This window comes from Natrix helvetica (assembly GCF_964273705.1).
Source record: "Natrix helvetica genome assembly, chromosome: 2".
In the NCBI taxonomy this organism is placed as follows: domain Eukaryota; kingdom Metazoa; phylum Chordata; class Lepidosauria; order Squamata; family Natricidae; genus Natrix; species Natrix helvetica.
Window position 1 is genome coordinate 157,163,008 of NC_138552.1, and position 17,448 is coordinate 157,180,455.

General features: G+C 38.8%; 1 protein-coding gene across 2 annotated transcripts in view; it reads right to left on the bottom strand.

Annotated features, from left to right (window-relative positions):
* Window positions 1–17,448, bottom strand: part of ERICH1 (glutamate rich 1) — a 104,655-nt gene that overhangs the window by 19,838 nt on the left and 67,369 nt on the right. For both annotated transcript variants that reach the window (XM_081945754.1, XM_081945753.1), the window contains 2 exons: window positions 4,440–4,802; window positions 164–358 (listed from right to left, as the gene is read on the bottom strand). In XM_081945754.1, coding sequence (XP_081801880.1) covers window positions 164–358; window positions 4,440–4,802 — 558 coding nt within the window. The remainder of the gene's footprint in view (window positions 1–163; window positions 359–4,439; window positions 4,803–17,448) is intronic.

The window sequence follows — 17,448 nt, forward strand, 5'->3', positions numbered from 1 at the left end:
GGGGCGGGCTTATTTTCGGGGGAGGGCTTATTATGGTGCATGCTCTGAAAAGCCCGATTGGGCTTATTAGCAGGGCATGTCTTATTTTTGGGGAAACATGGTAGATAGATAGATCTGCATGCTAGAAGAAATCTCATAACAAACTTGGATGCATTCAGCCTACCATGAGGCATCTCTAAATGTGTGCTGAGGTCTTTCAGGGCAATATTTAGTTCCTCCACGTTCTGCTGAAGGACGAATGATTTCATTTGACGTAGACGTGCAATATCCGATGATGACAACATGCCAGATTCAAGACTCTTTAAAACCTCATGGATGCTTCCGGAACTGTCAGCTGACTCTGTACAGTTTGATAGCTCTTAAGGGAAAGAAAAAGTAGCTGTTAGCAACTGATTTACAGCGTACAGATATTTCTCGACTTACAACAGTTCGTTTAACGATGGTTCAAAGTTACAATGGCAATGAAAAAAAGTGACTTACGATCATTTTTCACACTTGATGACCATTGCAGAATCCCCGTGATCAAAATTTGGACACTTGCAAACTGGCATATATTTATGACGATTGCAGTGTCCTGCTGTCAGGTGACCAATTTTTGCAAAGTTAATGGGAAAGCCAGTTTCACCAAACAACCATGTTATTAAATTAACCCCTGCAGTGATTCATTTGCCAACCGTGGCAATAAAGATTGGGGCGGGGGGCGGGGGGAAATGAGACGAAAGTCAACTATCTCTCTTAGCAACAGAAATTTTGGGCTCAATTGTGATAATAAATTGAAGGCTACCTATATGTAAAAAGCATCATATTTGCCTTTTCATTCTATACTTTTGCTTTTGAGACTTATTTAAAAAAAACGATATAAACATTTACCAAATTTGAAATGAAAAAAAGACTATGAGAGACTCAGCACTGTTTCTGAATCTGGGCCTCTTAAATTTTCTAGGTCTATCTTGCTCTGATGGGTGTGTATAAAATGATACATACATCTTGTATCATCAGTCTGGGTGAACATTGAGTGAGCTTATGCTGACAAGATACAGGCATTACACAGAGTATGACTTTGACCTGATAATATTGATATGAAGAGAGCTTTATATAAATATTAATTTTTAAAGGCTGCGGTCCTTGCATAATCAATAACTAGACCCCAAACTACGAACTCCCTCCATTTAAAAGGATTATGGGATGAGATGGCCACTGTGTCTCATGGATCTTCCATATACAGTATTTTTTGGACTATAAGACGCACCAAGATTTTGAAGAGGTAAGTAAGAAAAAAAAGATTTTGCCCTCCCCAGTCCCCAGGAGTACTCTGCAGGCTTCAGCAGGGCTGGGGGAAGGCAAAAATACCGTTTTTGCCAAAAGCAGACAGAAAATGGGCCATTTTTTACTAAAACGGGCATTTTTGCCTTCCCCGAGCCCTGCTGAAGCCTGCAGAGCGCTTCTGGGGACTGGGGGAAGGCAAAAACGTCTCCGTCTTTGGGATGAGGGGGGCAGGGCTTCGGGAGGCCAAAAATGGCTGTATTTGGTATATAAGACATACCAACATTTCAACGCTCTTTTGGGGTGGGGGGGAAGGCGTCTTATACTCCAAAAAATATAGTATGTCAATGATCCCTTGGTGCCACAGCCTCAAAAGAGCAACATACATTTTAGAAACAACTCATCCTTGAATAGTACTATTATTCCCTAATCTATGCTTTAAAATAAAATCATTATTAAAATAACATCAGCCGTACATAGAAAGAGGCTGAAGGGGGGAGAGAAGTCATCCAACTGTTTATGAGACACTCTGGAAGGAAAATGAATAAAAAGCATTAAGATGCTAGTTATGCTAATATTTTTAGTAGTGCAAATATATTATTCCCAGTGACAATGTAAATCAAAGCAGAAGAAAAACTTTCTTTCACAAACATAGCTAATTATCATATTCTTGTTATAGATAGATAGATAGATAGATAGATAGATAGATAGATAGATAGACAGACAGACAGACAGACAGACAGACAGACAGACAGACAGACAGACAGACAGAGAGAGAGAGGATTCCTCCCCCCATATTTTTCAAATATGAAAATAAACTTTTTTCACTGTATGTCCTTCCACATCCCACCCCTTTCTTTCTGCCCAATTATCATCTCTGGTGGTAAAGCTTCAAGTTTATATTTCAACAAGGGTTTGCAGATGTGTTTGAAATTCAATCTGAACAAAATAAAGGAATCTGTATTCAGTACAACTACTTCCTAAATCTGAAAAATGCAGGCTCATTTTCTTTGAAATCTCTGCCTGTGGGTGTATGATGCCTGTTCATGCATAATTTACTGGACCTTTGTGCCACTGCATCTTCTGGAAAGTATAGCATGAAATCATACTGCCCCCCGTACTTCAGGAATTAAACAGAGACACAGAAAACAGGTTCTGTAGCTTACGTGAAAAATGGAAGTTCCAGTGCATGCGCTTAGAAATGCATCTCATTAGAATAAGTGATGATTATTCATATACAAGTACATCTAAAAAGTAGTTTCTTACATCTACTCTTGTATCAGAGCTATCCTGGAAATAGGTATCAAACAGAAAACAATAACAAGCAGGAAGCTTGAATCAATAGAAGTAGTCTTCGACTTACAAGACAAATGAGCCCAAAATTTCTGTTGCTAAGTCAAACATTTGTTAAGTGAGTTTGCCCCATTTTGCAACTTTGCTTGCCCTCATTGTTTAAATGAATCATTGCATTCGTTAAGTTGGTAACACTGTTAAGTGAATCTGGATTCCCCATTGACTTTGCTTGTCAGAAGGTCCCAAAAGTAGATCACACTGCAACCATCATGAGTCAGGGGCCAAGCATCTGAATTTTGATGACATGACCATGGGGATGCTGCAACAGTCATAAATGTGAAAAATGTAGGTCGTAGGTCGCTTTTTTCAGGGACGTAACTTTGAACAGTCACAAAATGAACTGTTGTAAGTCAAGGACTACCTGCAAGCAAGCAAACAATGATGTTGAAGGTTCTGAAGGCATTGCACAAATATGCCAGCTGTGTTGGTTGCTTTCCAGGTATCTTCTTTTTCTCTTTTATTATATTGGGCATGTTTTTAGCTGATACGCTGCCCAGAATCATTAGAAGTTGGGTGATCTTATAAATTTGATAAATAAATAGAAGACCTTATTACTGAGGGCAGTGGAAAAGTCTTCTTAGTTCCTGAGTATAGGAATTAGGGCTGATCATATCTTCAAAAGGGGGGGGGGGTTTCAAAATAGTTTTGAGCAAACATCCTTTCCAAGCAGTTTCCTGAAGCAATGCAGCTCCTTTCTTTCTAAGAGGAAAGCACTGTGGAAGGAGGCTGAAGGGGAAAAATCTTCTGCAATCCTGGCTGACATGGTTCCAGGTTGGGTGCAGTTGTGGGATTCAGCTGGTTCGGGCCGATTCAAGCGAACCAGTTTGTCAGGGTCTGACACAGTTGTTAAATTGCTGGCCGGCCCTGCCTCTTCCAGGAGTCCCCATGCGCCCTGTTTTGGCTCCCAGGTAAGGGAGGCCTACTAGGCCCAAAATGGAGCTCTGGGAGAGTGCGGTGCCTCCCTGTGGTCGGTTTTTGCTCCCAGGGGGTGCAGGAGGTCAAGTGCTTCTGTCACACCTCTGGCCACACACACCCAGCTGGTCATTAGGGCAAAGAACTGGTTAAATTATTTGAATCCCACCACTGGTTGGGTGGTTTTGCCAAACAACAGGGCAGAAATTAGACTGGTATGAGGCACCTGAGAGTCTTCAGTTGGCACTTGAGAAAGAAGACTGACAGGACTCTCCTCCAACAGCTCTGGACCCAATCAGTTCAAGGTGACTTGAACTGATTGGGTTTGTTTTGCGAAGGCCTTCTCTTCAGAGACTACAGGTAGTCCTCGACTTACAACAGTTTGTTTAGGGAGTGTTCGAAGTTACAACGGCACTAAAAACAAGGGACTTATGACTGCTTTTCACACTTACGACCGTTGCAGCATCCTCATGGTCATGTGATCAAGATTCAGCCGCTTGGCCACTGGCTCGTATTTATGACAGTTGCAGTGTCCCAGGGTCATGTGATCCCCTTTTGCGACCTTCTGACAAGTAAAGTCAATGCGGGAAGCCAGATTCACTTAAGAGCTGCGGCAAGAAAGTAAGTGGGGCAAAACTCACTCAACAAATGTCTCACTGAATAACAGAAATGTTGGGCTCAATTGTGGTCATAAGTCAAGGACTACCTGTAACCTGTTGCCTTAACTTGCAAGGTGAATCTAAAACAGTTTGCATTGGCCCAATAGGAGTTATGTATGTATATATTCTTTCTTTCTCAAATTGAGAGCACAAAGCAATCATCAGTCTTTCTCCCTCCCTATATCTGACAGTGGAAAAACAATTTGTTTCCCCTCCTTCAAGTCACTGTCATGCATGATGAAATATACCTACTGTCAGAAAAATAGATTTCCTGTGTTGCTTGCAAAAAATCCAGTATGTCATCTACTTTATCTGCAACTTCAAACTCTCTTTCTCCCTTTTCTTCAGGCATATATGTGAAATCGGTAGCAACGGGTTTTCCGAGCAAGCCAGCTGCTCTCATTTTTTCTTTCCGCCGCTTCTTTTTCATTTTCCTCTTTTGGTTTTGAGTCAAGTTTGGACTGTCCCTCTGCTGCGGCTGCAAGTTGTCTCCAACCGAGTTTTCACGCCCTCCACGTTTTGCTGGATTTTCATGTCCATCAGCAGGGGTTTGACAAACATTCTTCCGTTTTTTCCTCCGCCGCCTTCTTGGAAGTTGTTCTTTATCATTCTCCTCTGTGCATTGAAAGAAAAAGAAAATGGACTGTAAATACAATAGGGGGTAGGAAGCAATTTGACTATCTGGGTGAAAACATCCCTTTTCTCTAAGATGGTGATGCTTAATAATCTCAGATGGGGGGTGGGGGTGGGCAGGAGAGAAAGTTAATTTTGACTGTTGCAGCATTCCCACTGCGACATGATAAAAATTTCACACACTTGGTAACCGACTCATATTTATGACGGTTGCTGTCTCCTGGGATTATGGGATCACCTTTTGTGACCTTGTGACAGGCAAAGTCAATGGAGAGGCCAGATTCACTTAACACCTGCAGTGATTCACTTAACGACAGTTGCAAGAAAGGTCGTACAATAGGGCAAAATTCACCTATCCAAATGTTTCACTTAGCAACAGAAATTTTGGGCTCAATATATTATTTATCATAATATATTCCTCATTAATGAGTAGCATGAATTATCTCTCTCTCACACACACAAAGACAAATTGGTATTGCAGTTTAAGGAGTCTTAAGTTTTGATGAGTGGGGGCTGGTCAACACAAAGGAGATAACGAAGTGAGATGAGCACAAATGCCGGGTATTGTTGTGGCCCACCAGCGACCAGCGTGGCTGGAAGCAGATTCAGATAGTGAGGAGGTTGGGGAGGAAAACTGGCCAGTCCTGGAGTCTGGGGAAGGCTCTGACGAGTGCTATGTGTTGGAGGCAGAGATGGGGCCAGAGCCGTATGCCAGTTATCAGCTGCCTTCAGAGTCATTCATCAGTGAGGCAGACGAACATCTAGAGTTGCCAGATGAAGGGAACAGCTAAGGAACAAGGGTCGACTTGGCAGTAAGGCCACAGGTGGATGTTGAATGGCCCCTCCCATAGGGAATAAAAGAGGACTGAAAGGGGAGGGGTGTTTGCAGGAGACAATTAGTTCATTCCTGCATTCTTGCCAAGTATTGCGGCATCTGAAAAATATCAGCCTGGGCACTCTCCAAGCCTGATAACGGTCGGTAATTTGCTGGAGAGGAATTCACTGTAAAATAAATAAAAGGGGTTTATCATGACTCGGACTCGGCTTCGTGCTGCTGGGGAAGCCTAGGTCACAACAGGAATTACTATTTGGTTTGGATAAGAATGAAGGCCTCTTCATTTGTGTCAGAACCTACAAATTATATACTTATTCACTGAGTGAATAAAGACATAAAGTAGGTCATAGAAATTTAGCACATGTAAAAATTTCTAAATATTTAACACTTAATAAATATTTAAAACTAAGTGTCATTTAGTTTTAATCCTATTAAATTATTAGAATAAAACTAAATGACATTCACTCAGGCCACGTTGACAGTGTTTTCTCTTGCCAGCAGGAGCTCTTCCTCCATACATGTTGAAGGACATTGTAGCATGTGTGAGATGGATTATTCTTCTCCCCACGTACTCTCTACACAGAGTGTCTTCTACAGGCAAACCTCATATGAAGATGAGACCTAAAGGGCTAAGACACAACTTTACGAAATTGGAAGGAACGATTGCAGTAACGCCAATTTTATTTATGTTCCTCTTAATTAAGCAAATTACAGCTTAGAAGAATATATGCAAGAAGCTTCAGGGTCAGCTTAAATAATTTCCAATTAAATAGTGTGCAACATGGGAGATCCTTCCCTCAGATGATTATTTATAAGGTAACTAGCTATGTTCTCAAATAAAATATATAAGGAATTATACTTATATCCCATGTTCTCTGACCCACCCACATCTATGCAGATATATGATAAGACTCTGTTTTCAGCTAATGCCAACAAGAATGACAATACTATTTAAAATACTCATCTAATTCTACTGCTGAGTTGATTATTAATATTGCATTGTTTTTATCAGCTGGCACTAGCTTCCTCTCAACTTTCTTATATATTATCTTTGCTAGTGTACCATGTTTCACATTTTGAAACATGGTACACTAGCAAAGATAATATATCACCTCTGCAGTGTTCAGAAGATGCCCTTCACTGAGATGTCTACAAGCAGAATTAATATGCACATACACCTACTGAGAAGCCAGTGATAAAAAAACATGAGAAAAATCTATGTTTTTGGTTTCTAAATGCTTTATTTTTGCTAGTTTGGCTTCTGGCACCCAATATTCATCTGGTGCCTCAGCTATAATTCATCCCCAGCCTTTCTACTAATAAATTTGCTTTAAAGATGAGAACTGCAATTTTATTTTTGTAATCTCTCCATTCTCGGACTTTGTTATCTCTGAAACACTTCCTCTCTCTTTTCATAATATCAGCTCCAGAGTTGCAAGTTCTTTAACTGACAGATGAGTAACTCACTGCAGAGCAGTTCTGATCCCTTCAGAGGAGGAGGAATAAAAACCCATTTGCAATTCAATGCTGCAGCACAAGAGACTTTAAATAATTTGCACCACAAACCTACACTGAGCAGCATTTTACTGTATGGCAATTGAAACAAACATCTCCCCCGAGACGAGAGGAAGAACAAATGACAAATACATTCCAGCCCTGCATTAAATGGTACAGATGTTAAGGTATCATTGCTTAAGCTCCCCTTTTAAAGAAAAGTAAAGTGATCTGAGACCTGAGTAAAGAGGGGTTATACATTTTGTTCTATGTTGATAGAAGACATAATCCTACGCACACTTGTCTGGGAGGAAGTCCACTCATCAATTAGTTAAAGAAACATTGCAACCTTTGTTCAAAAACCAAAAACAACATTTGTGTGTGACTGTGAAGAATATATGAATCATTTTGAATTGGTGTATAAAGCTCCTCGTGGAAGTTCTCTTTCATAGTAGTGTAGCAATCTCAACAGCAATAATAGAAATATTTTATAAAGAGGAATACATGAAGGGTTTATGTAGGAAACATATTCAACTTATTTATTTACAGCTCTTTCTATTGTATGATTTTTAGTAATGCACTGTAAGAAGAATTCTCCAGTATTTTTTTCATCCAATTTAGGGGGTCAAAATAGGCATTCATTTTAGCAAAACGTTTATAACCATGTGTTCTCTGGCTATGGCCTGCATAGGAGTAAGGTAACAGCTATTCTATTCTCTGGTTTGTCCTTCTTTGTTGGGTATATATCTTGAAAAGACCCTAGAGTAGAATTTTAATCTTGAAGGAATCAGTATACCAGAGCTCTAGCTCTAGCTGTTTACCAACATTAGATATTCAGTATCTTTAATATATGGTTGCAAAGGAGTGGATTGGTGGATTGCTAAAAAAAAGACAGTCCTTACACTAAACAAGAGTTCTTTATGAACAACTGTGGTGTTATGAATTGTCACTATGCAATTAGGCTTGCTCATAGGTCTTCAGCTACTAAAAATAATTAATCCAGTGTTCATGTATGTGTGATGGAAAACTTACAACAATGAGACAATTATCTTCAACTAACCATGAACATAGAAGGTGGTTGCTTAAAGACCATTAGCTGTAATTCTTCTCGCCAAGCTGCCATCCTGGGACAAGAATGGCTGACTGTATGTCACTTTGCACATTTTGGAGGGATGGAGGAAGGTGGAAGTTGTGCTGAAATATAGCAAAAATGGTAATTCTTTTCCTGAGATCATTAGCATTGCAACTGATTTTCAGGAAGCTATTGATAAGTCAGCTGTAACACCAAGAGGGAGGAATTTCAGCTGTGACCTAATTTCAGCTGTAACATAATATTAGGGAAGCTGGAAAAAATATTCATATGTATACTTGTTATTAGCACTACATTTCTGAATCACCTGTTACTTAAATATATCATTAGCAACAAATGATTCCCCAACAAATAAAACAACTTAAAATAAGGAAAAAAAAACTTTCAATAAGTTAAATAATTATACAAATCCACCAAAACCAATATTAACTAAAGCATTACTACTGACATCTACTTTTAAAGCTTCCCTCAAGCAATCCAAAGATTCAACAATTATTCTAAATATACAGGGTCATTACTGAGAAGGGCTAACCTTGAGTTTCTGCTAGGAGAATCAGCAGCTATTCCAATATTTCTTAGATAGACTAGGCCTGAAGTGTCCAGGGCTTTAAATAAACATCGGCAATTATTCTGTAAGTGCTTATTTCCTGCATTTTGCCAGGAAACCAACTGGCAGCCTTTGAATCAATCAGGCTGCCAAATTTTGAGCCCACATATTTTTTTCCCCCTATAACCTCTCCAGTCAAATTCAAGCACAGCAGGTTGAGTCTGCCAGTAGCAATAGTAATAGAACTTAAGACTTATATATCACTTCGTAGTGCTTTACAGTCCTCTCTAAGCAATTTACAGTGTTAGCATACTTCCCCAACAATCTAGGTTCTCATTTTACCAAGTTTGGAAGGATGGTAAACTGAGTCAACCATGAGCTGGTTAGGATTGAACTGCTAGCAGTTGCAGAATTAGCCTGCAATACTGCATTCTAACCACTGCGCCACCATGGCTCCAACCTTCAAGTTACTGGCAGATGTAAAGTAAGGTAAAGGTTCCCCTCGCACATATGTGCTAATCGTTCCTGACTCTAGGCGGCAGTGCTCATCTCCATTTCAAAGCTGAAGAGCCAGTGCTGTCCGAAGATGTCTCCGTGGTCATGTGGCCGGTATGACTAAATGCCGAAGGCGCATGTAACGCTGTTACCTTGCCACCAAAGGTGGTTCCTATTTTTTCTACTTGCACTTTTACATGCTTTCAAATGGCTAGGTTGGAAGAAGCTGGGACAAGTAATGGCAGCTCACTCCATTATGCGGCACTAGGGATTTGAACCGCCGAACTGCTGACCTTTCTCATCGACAAGCTCAGCGTCTAAACCACTGAGCTACCTTATTGCCCTTACTGGTAGATGTACCAGTGTTCTAAAATAATTTTAAAATGGACAAACGTGGTTGATTGGCTAAGCCTGTTTTAAAATAAATGTTCCTGATGTTGCCACAGTTTGAGGTATCAGGGGAAGAGCTGGATCCAGAATGCGTATCAGAAGGCTAGACGTCTTTCTGAAGATGTGTATTACCCTATCAACTGTAAGTGCTATCATTGTGCTCCAATCTTGTTTGGAGCCAGCTTCCTTTTTTTTCTTTAAGCCAGCCCATGGCCAGATGTTGGTCATCTCAGAAAACTGTACCACTCTTCGAAAAAGCCATTGTGGCACATTGTATTTCATCAGACTCCCTCAACAATTTCATGCAGATGTAAAAAGTGATGAAGGCAGAAGAGCCCTAGTGACACAATGGTTAGAATGAAGTATTGAAAGCAAACTCTACCCAGAGCCTGGAGTTCGATCCTGAAACGCTCAAGGTTGATTCATCCTTCTGAGGTTGGTAACACAAGGACCCAGATCTTGGGAGGCAATATGCTGACATTTTAAACCACCCAGGAAGTGATGTAAAACACTAGGAGCATATGTAAGTGCTATTGCTATTGTTAGAAGGGAGACACCGGATCTCTATGTAAATTATCCGAAATAATTATGTAGAAACTCAGTCTAAGAGATCAGAATGGAACAGCTACAAAGCAAATGCAGAGCCATTCCTTTTCCTCCCACCGAGACGATACAGAATAATATGGTAGATGGCTGATGAAAACAATCGTCACACTCCTTCTGTGTGACAAAAATTCATCAAGCCATCTAAGGCAATTTTAATGCCACAGCCCTCTTCCTAAAAATATGTTGTGAAATATGCCATGTGGCAAAGTACCATCATACTGAGTTTTCCCATTACCTTTTCTTATCCCTGGCAGTAGTGGTTGCAGCCAGAACACACAGCAGGGAGGCAGATTTTGGCAGCCACCCATGTTTTCGTTAACTTCTATTTTCACCCTCATTCTGCAGAACTGAAACACAATGTTCAAGATTTCTTGTTTCATAGATCACATTGGAATGTATTTTACATCTTTTCCAGCTAATTCAAGCTGGTGTTCTGAACATGCCCACAATTCAACCTTTCATAGATATGAATCCAGATTTCTGCACAATTGAGATCCCCCACCCACCCAATATAACAAGTAATAATCCTGTTAATGACAAAACGCTGAAGGTAACTTGTACCACATATATCTCCTCATAATCTTGGCACCCTTTTTCATTTCAGAATCTTGGAAGGAACCAGCACTATGTCTCACTTAGCAAGAAACACAATGAATTCAAGGTGCTCACAAATATGGAAATAAACCATCTTCCATTGTTGACCCTTACAGCGGCTAATTAAGGTAGTTATTTATAGCCCAATTCTCCATGACGCTGTCTTGGCCCTTTCCAAAATTGTCAATTAGTGTCCATCATTTCATTTGATGATAGTAAATCCCAAGTTTAACTATCTCCAGTTTGCTCCCTCATCATTTCTAGCTCAGATAAATAGCCTGTGGATTGTTGCCAATCAAGCTTGTACAATGTACAAAGCATTTCCCTGGATATTCTGCAGCAGAGCCAGGATTGTAAGATTATTTAGAGACCTTGTTCTCAGTTGTGGAGAAGAGAGCATTTCAGGAGTACATAATTTGTGACACTTAAAAGAACTGGTCTGATACGTGATAATGATTCTGGGAAGTATGGGGCCATGTTAGAAAACCCTAAGTCCTTATTAATTTAACTCCCCATTTATTTATTTATTTATCTCCCCATTTATTTATTTATTTATTTATTTATTTATTTATTTTTGCAATTTTGTTTTTCTTAATCCAGCATGCCAAAATTTGGTTTATGAATGAGACATTCAAAGAAATTCAAACATTATTTTCCTTTTTTTTTTTTAATACAGTACATTCTGCTTGATGAAGTAATTAGAGTGCACTATTGCAGGCTAACTCACCCCTCACTGCCAGCAGTTCGATCCCAACTGGCTCAAGGTTGACTCAGCCTTCCATCCTTCCGTGGTCAGTAAAATGAGGAGCCAGATAGTTGGGGGCAATATGCTGCCTCTGTAAACCACTTAGAGAGGTCTGTAAAATGGTATATAAGTCTAAGGGCTATTGCTATATGAATGTAACTGGATCTTCTACCTCTTTAATTGCATTGTTAAAAGTGGTGGTGGGGTGTTTCTCTATAAATTTAACCATTCTGTTATTTTATCCAATGGACTACTGTGGAATAGACTCTAAGAGTTGTTTTTTAGAGGTATAAGCCATTCCACTGTGTATTCATAAACTTAGTGACCTGTCTCTTAAAGTTATAATACTGATATCTATTATTAATACAATTTATTAGATTTGTCTCCCACCGTTCACCCATGATCTTAAGAAAATGGACACAGTGCTCCCTCCTTTATTATTCTCTAATGGGAAACTACTACTATATTGACTTTCCCTGCTGTGAACCTGGCTCCAATCATAGCTGCCTTTTTGCAAAGGCAGAAGAAAAAACTGCAATGCTAGAATTTTTTTCCACCCCTTGTAGCAGAATGTTTCCTTTAATGCATCATTTCATACACGGATAGTCTGCGAATGGGAGTGCTCTGAAACCTGAGATGCAACTTGGCAAAGAGCACCTTGGGTCAAATTGGATCTTGCTGTCCTGTGCTATTCAATATGGGCTTTGTGAAAATTTAACATTGGTTGAAGAATAAATAAAAGAGTTTGCGAAAGGAGGAAAGGAAGAAAAGAGTACCACATTTCTGATTTGTTTTTACTTTACTTCAGGAGAGGGCTTAAAAGGAGAAAATGGAAGGGACAGCTTTGAATATGTGTAATTGAATGATGACTATCTTGATGCATTAAGACAGCAGGGTAGAGTGTTTTTTCAAGCAATTATATCCATCAGTCCTTTCAGATTACAGTGGTGGATTGGAAAGTCACTAGCCAGCTACATGATTGCCAAAGTCCATTATTTTGAAGAAATAAAGCTTTTGCTTTCGGTATCTAATGGGGGCACCAAGAGTATTTTCAATACAAAGGAAGACAGAAATCAATGTCACAGTGTTTTCAGAAATATTCACTAATCTAAGTCTGCATTATCCCTTCTCCATATATTCATTTAAATATTCTATATATTTTCTTTTACCCAGAAGACTAATACTGGTGAACAAGTATTTTATCACTGTCTTATAACAGAATAGTGGTTTTTAAATTTTTTATTTTCAACATTCTTACTGAGGCTTAAAGCCTTGTGAAATCACCTTAATTTGACATCCACAAATTTATTTTGTTAACAGAATTCAGTGTTTGGGCTGCAAACACTAGCTTTGGGGATAGATGTTTCATATCAGTCAGGTAATAACATAAGCATTCTGATTTCACCTTATTAAAAAACCTTGCACCTCATTACAGAGTCCTTATTACAATTTCTCTGGCAATTGATCTAATAATTATCATTATTAAAAACTATCGTAAATAGTGACAGCATTTATTTAATCTTAAAGACCTCATTAATTTAATTCTCCCCAAACGCTGATATCTAATTGCCCCAATTTTCTATTTCACATGCAAACATACAGAGACAGCATTTTTTTCTCTTCTTCCTTTAATTACAAACCAGATTTAAATTTGTTTATTTGGTTACAGCCATTTCACATCCATTAAAATATAATCAAACACCTGAATGTTAGTGACACTATGGAAACCAATCTATGCTTTAGGAAACCAAAGACATTTCCATTTTGCCCAATGAATCTAAAATCCTTAACATCCTATAAGGCTGTACTGTTATTTAGCGTTTTACTGTTATTCAGAGTTTTGATTACTTTGATAATGATAGCAAGACTGACTTCTTCCCAGCTATCCAACACTATTAATACAAAAATCAGGGTAAACTCTCCTAGTCTATCAGAAACTTTTCAAATCCCAAAAAAATGAATTTGTAGTGAAAACAACGAAAAAGCAAAATCAAAGAGGGAGAAATTCTCCCTGTCCCTTCTTTCCCAGGTTGTTCTATAAAATTCTATAAATCTGACATTTCGATTGCCCATATTTGTCGATATTGCATCAAAGCGAGCTTCGAGAATTATGTAGAGCCGCCTCATCAGTTGGTTTCGCATTAATTTTAAGTGGCAGGCACCACTTTGGCAGTCCAAAGAAATGTCCATGGAAAATACCTTTCTGGAGCATTCAGGGAACTTGAAATTCATGACTGAGTTCTTGCGCGTAAAAGAAAATTATTTGTGTAGCCTGCTCGTGCTTCAATAAGGAGGCATTATAAATATCACCAATCAGAACTATCACCAAGATTTTAGGATAATGTTCATTTCATAAAAGGAACCCAGTGCAAACATTACATTATCTAATCTGGGTCAATCACCGGGACCAGAGTTTTTGCCTTCCAAAGTTTCGGATTTATGCTAGAACCTCTCTTTGGGAACTTGAAAGGGTTCCAGCACCAGTCCGAAAGCTCGGAAGGCAAAACCTCTGGTCCCAGTAACCAACCCAGATTGCAACATTATCCTGGGACACATATTCACCTGCCCACACTGCATTTCAGACGTTAAAACATTAGAGAAGGTCCAGAGATATTTTACAAGAAGAGTACTCAACTCCTCTGCTCGTAATCAAATTCCATATACCACCAGGCTTGAAATTTTAGGCCTGGATAACCTTGAACTAAGCCGTCTATATTCTGACCTGAGTTTTGTGCACAAGATAATCTGCCATAACGTCCTACCTGTTAATGACTACTTTCACTTCAACTGCAATAACACCAGGGCTATCAATAGATACACACTAAATGTAATCCGTTCTGATCTTAATTGCAGGAAAAACAATTTCAGCAATAGAGTAGTAGGTGTGTGGAAGGATCCTGTTGTTAGTTCCTCTAACCCCCATTCCTTTTACCTTAAACGGTCTACTGTGGACCTTACACATTTCTTAAGAGGTCCCTAAGAGGGTGTGCATAAGAGCACCAGCATGCCTACCGTTCCTGTCCTATTGTCCCATTTATATGTACTCTTTGTATATGTTTATGGCTATGTTTTCCTTGTTTATATCCATTTAGTTGTGCCATTTTTTCATGTGTTTTCATACTTGTTTCCTTGTACTTGTTGACAAATAAATGAATAGAATAAAATAAATATTCATTTGCAAACATGACAGACTGCAATAGACTCAAAAACATCCAAACAGCATTTTGATCATTGATTCTTTGGTGGAAAGGTGTATGAGTACTGAGTTCAGATAGGACCTTCCCAAAAAGTGTGCACAAGCCTAGTTTCACATATTCAACAGCACTAAAGGGCCAAATTGGCTTTGTTGGTATCAAAGTTTGCAAATTCGAAATGATCCTCAGGAACCAGTGACGACATTGGAATGCTTATGGGCCAGGTGATAAAACCTTCAGTAATTGGAACAGCATGATACTGAATAAAAGTAGCAAGCAGTTAAATTTGTCTAAAGTTCTCATTCTTGTTTTGAATTCAGTAAGCATCTGCATTTGATAGGTTCAGTCTTTCGTCATTCTAACTGACTGGCTTCATGGCCCAGAAACAGCAGCTCCAGCAATATTTTGTAGCAGCCCTTTTGTACTGTATCAGAATGACACTTCGATGCAAGCCTTTGGATTTATGATCTCCTTGGTGGAGGAACCGTAATGTAATTCACTTGTTTTTAAAACAAAATAACCAATATTAGACAAGCGTGGTATCCAGTGTTATCGATTAAAATTGGATCTGGGTAGGCAAAATTAGGAGGGAAACTTTAACACATTTCATTTATTCAGATGTACAGAAATGAGGAATCTGAACAAACAAGGATAACAGATTTGAGTTATTATGTTTTGAGTTTAACTAAAGAATTCAGATGAGATTGTTTAGATGAACAGTGTTTAGAATTAAGAGTTTTACTTTATATGTAATAAGGAAGGAGCAGGAGTTTAATGCAAGGCCTAAAATTGGCTGAAACTGTACAATATTCCTTAGTTTCTATCAGACATTTGTTTTAATTGGGATAGAAACATTTTCATGGCGGTACAATATTTATATATAAACAGTTTGAGAGAAAAAGCAGTTGCATATGATAACCCAGATACGATATGGACTAATACGTAAATGTCAACTGGTATTATATTTTTCAATATTTTCTGATCATCAAAATATTATAGATCATATAGACACAGATGCTACTTTTACACTTGAATCAAATGTATCCTTTTTTTAAAAAAATCAAATTTTCAGAATTGCTAATGTTTTTCCTTAAAAATTCCTGAAAATTGCACTATATTGCATTTTTGTATTAGATAGCATTACCATCTACAATTGGAAGAAACTTCCCTACTGGCTTCAAAGGATTCTGTATTACTAGGTCACACAGACAATTGGCTTGTGCAAAGCTGTCAGCCTAAATCAGTGCATTCCGTTGACCGCCAATCTGATCCATGTCACCCTTGAGAAAATAATCCATTCATAACACAAGGCAGGTTAATATCAGAGTTAAGTATGCGACCGTTACATGCAAGGAATCAACAAGACAGTCAGAGATTGCCCTTGCTTCACCCTGCCCTCTGCAGGAACAACATTGAGGATGTGCGCCACCTAGCGGCTGTGAAAAAGAGATACACTTAAAATCCCTCCATTTTTTAAAATATTTAGGAAGAAAGAGGAGTTATTCATATTCCATGCTTGCTGCAAAAAGGGCCATTTGTGGCATTGTGTAGAATAGATGACTTGCATTCTCTTTCGCTTATGTGCTCAGAAAGAAATAGAAATAAATATGAATTTTTGTCTTGGCAGAAAACAAAATCAAAGTAAGAGTGTTCAGTGAGAATTAAAGGTAAAGATTTTCCTTGCACATGTCTGCTAGTCCTTCCCGACTCTAGGGGGTGGTGCGCATCTCTGTTTCAAAGCAAAGAGCCAGCGCTGTCCAAAGACGTCTCTGTGGTCATGTGGCTGGCATGACTAAATGCTGAAGGTGCATGGAATGCTGTTACCTTCCGGGGTGGTCTCTATTTTTCTACTTGCATTTTTACATGCCTTCAAACTGCTAGGTTGGCAGAAGCTGGGACAAGTAGCAGGAGCTCACTCCGTTACGCAGTGCTAGGGATTCAAACCACCAAACTGCGGACCCTTCTGATCGACAAGCTCAGCATCTTAGCCACTGAGCCACCGCATCCCCTCAATGAGAATTAAACAGTGTCTTATTCAAACTATGTGACTGAGACTTTAGGTTTCCGTTTATGGAAATGTTATTATAGCAATATATAAAAAGAAAACAATCTGGGGAAAATCTGTTCGGGCAAAATCATGATCCAGCTCAGCAGTGGGCAATTTTTCGGTCACTGAAGATCACTCTTCTGTTGTTTGTGGATGGGACAGGACTGTAATGGAATGTATCATGGATCGAGATAACATTTTTTCCCTTCTCTTAATTTTTTTAGTGTTAATTTAAAAAGGAGTATGCCAAGATTAGTTTGCATTTCACATTGCAATTTTTGTTTCCAAGTTTAAATGGTGATAAATTATTCTTTCTGTTTTTGTTTCCCGCTTGTGCTTGGAGAAAATCTGAGATAAAAAGAATGAGATTGTTTAGGTACCAGGGAGACATAGGCTATTCCTGGAAGAAAATTAATATAAAGGGCATTTCCATACTGGTTTGAATTGCACAGGTCGCTATGAAAATTTAAAAGAAAATATTTCAAATTATTTTTGAGCAGAGGTCTGCCTAAACAGTATTCTTATAGAGTTGCTACAGTAAAATATACGTAAACTACTTAGACGTTTGTTGTACAAATGTCCCAGCAACAT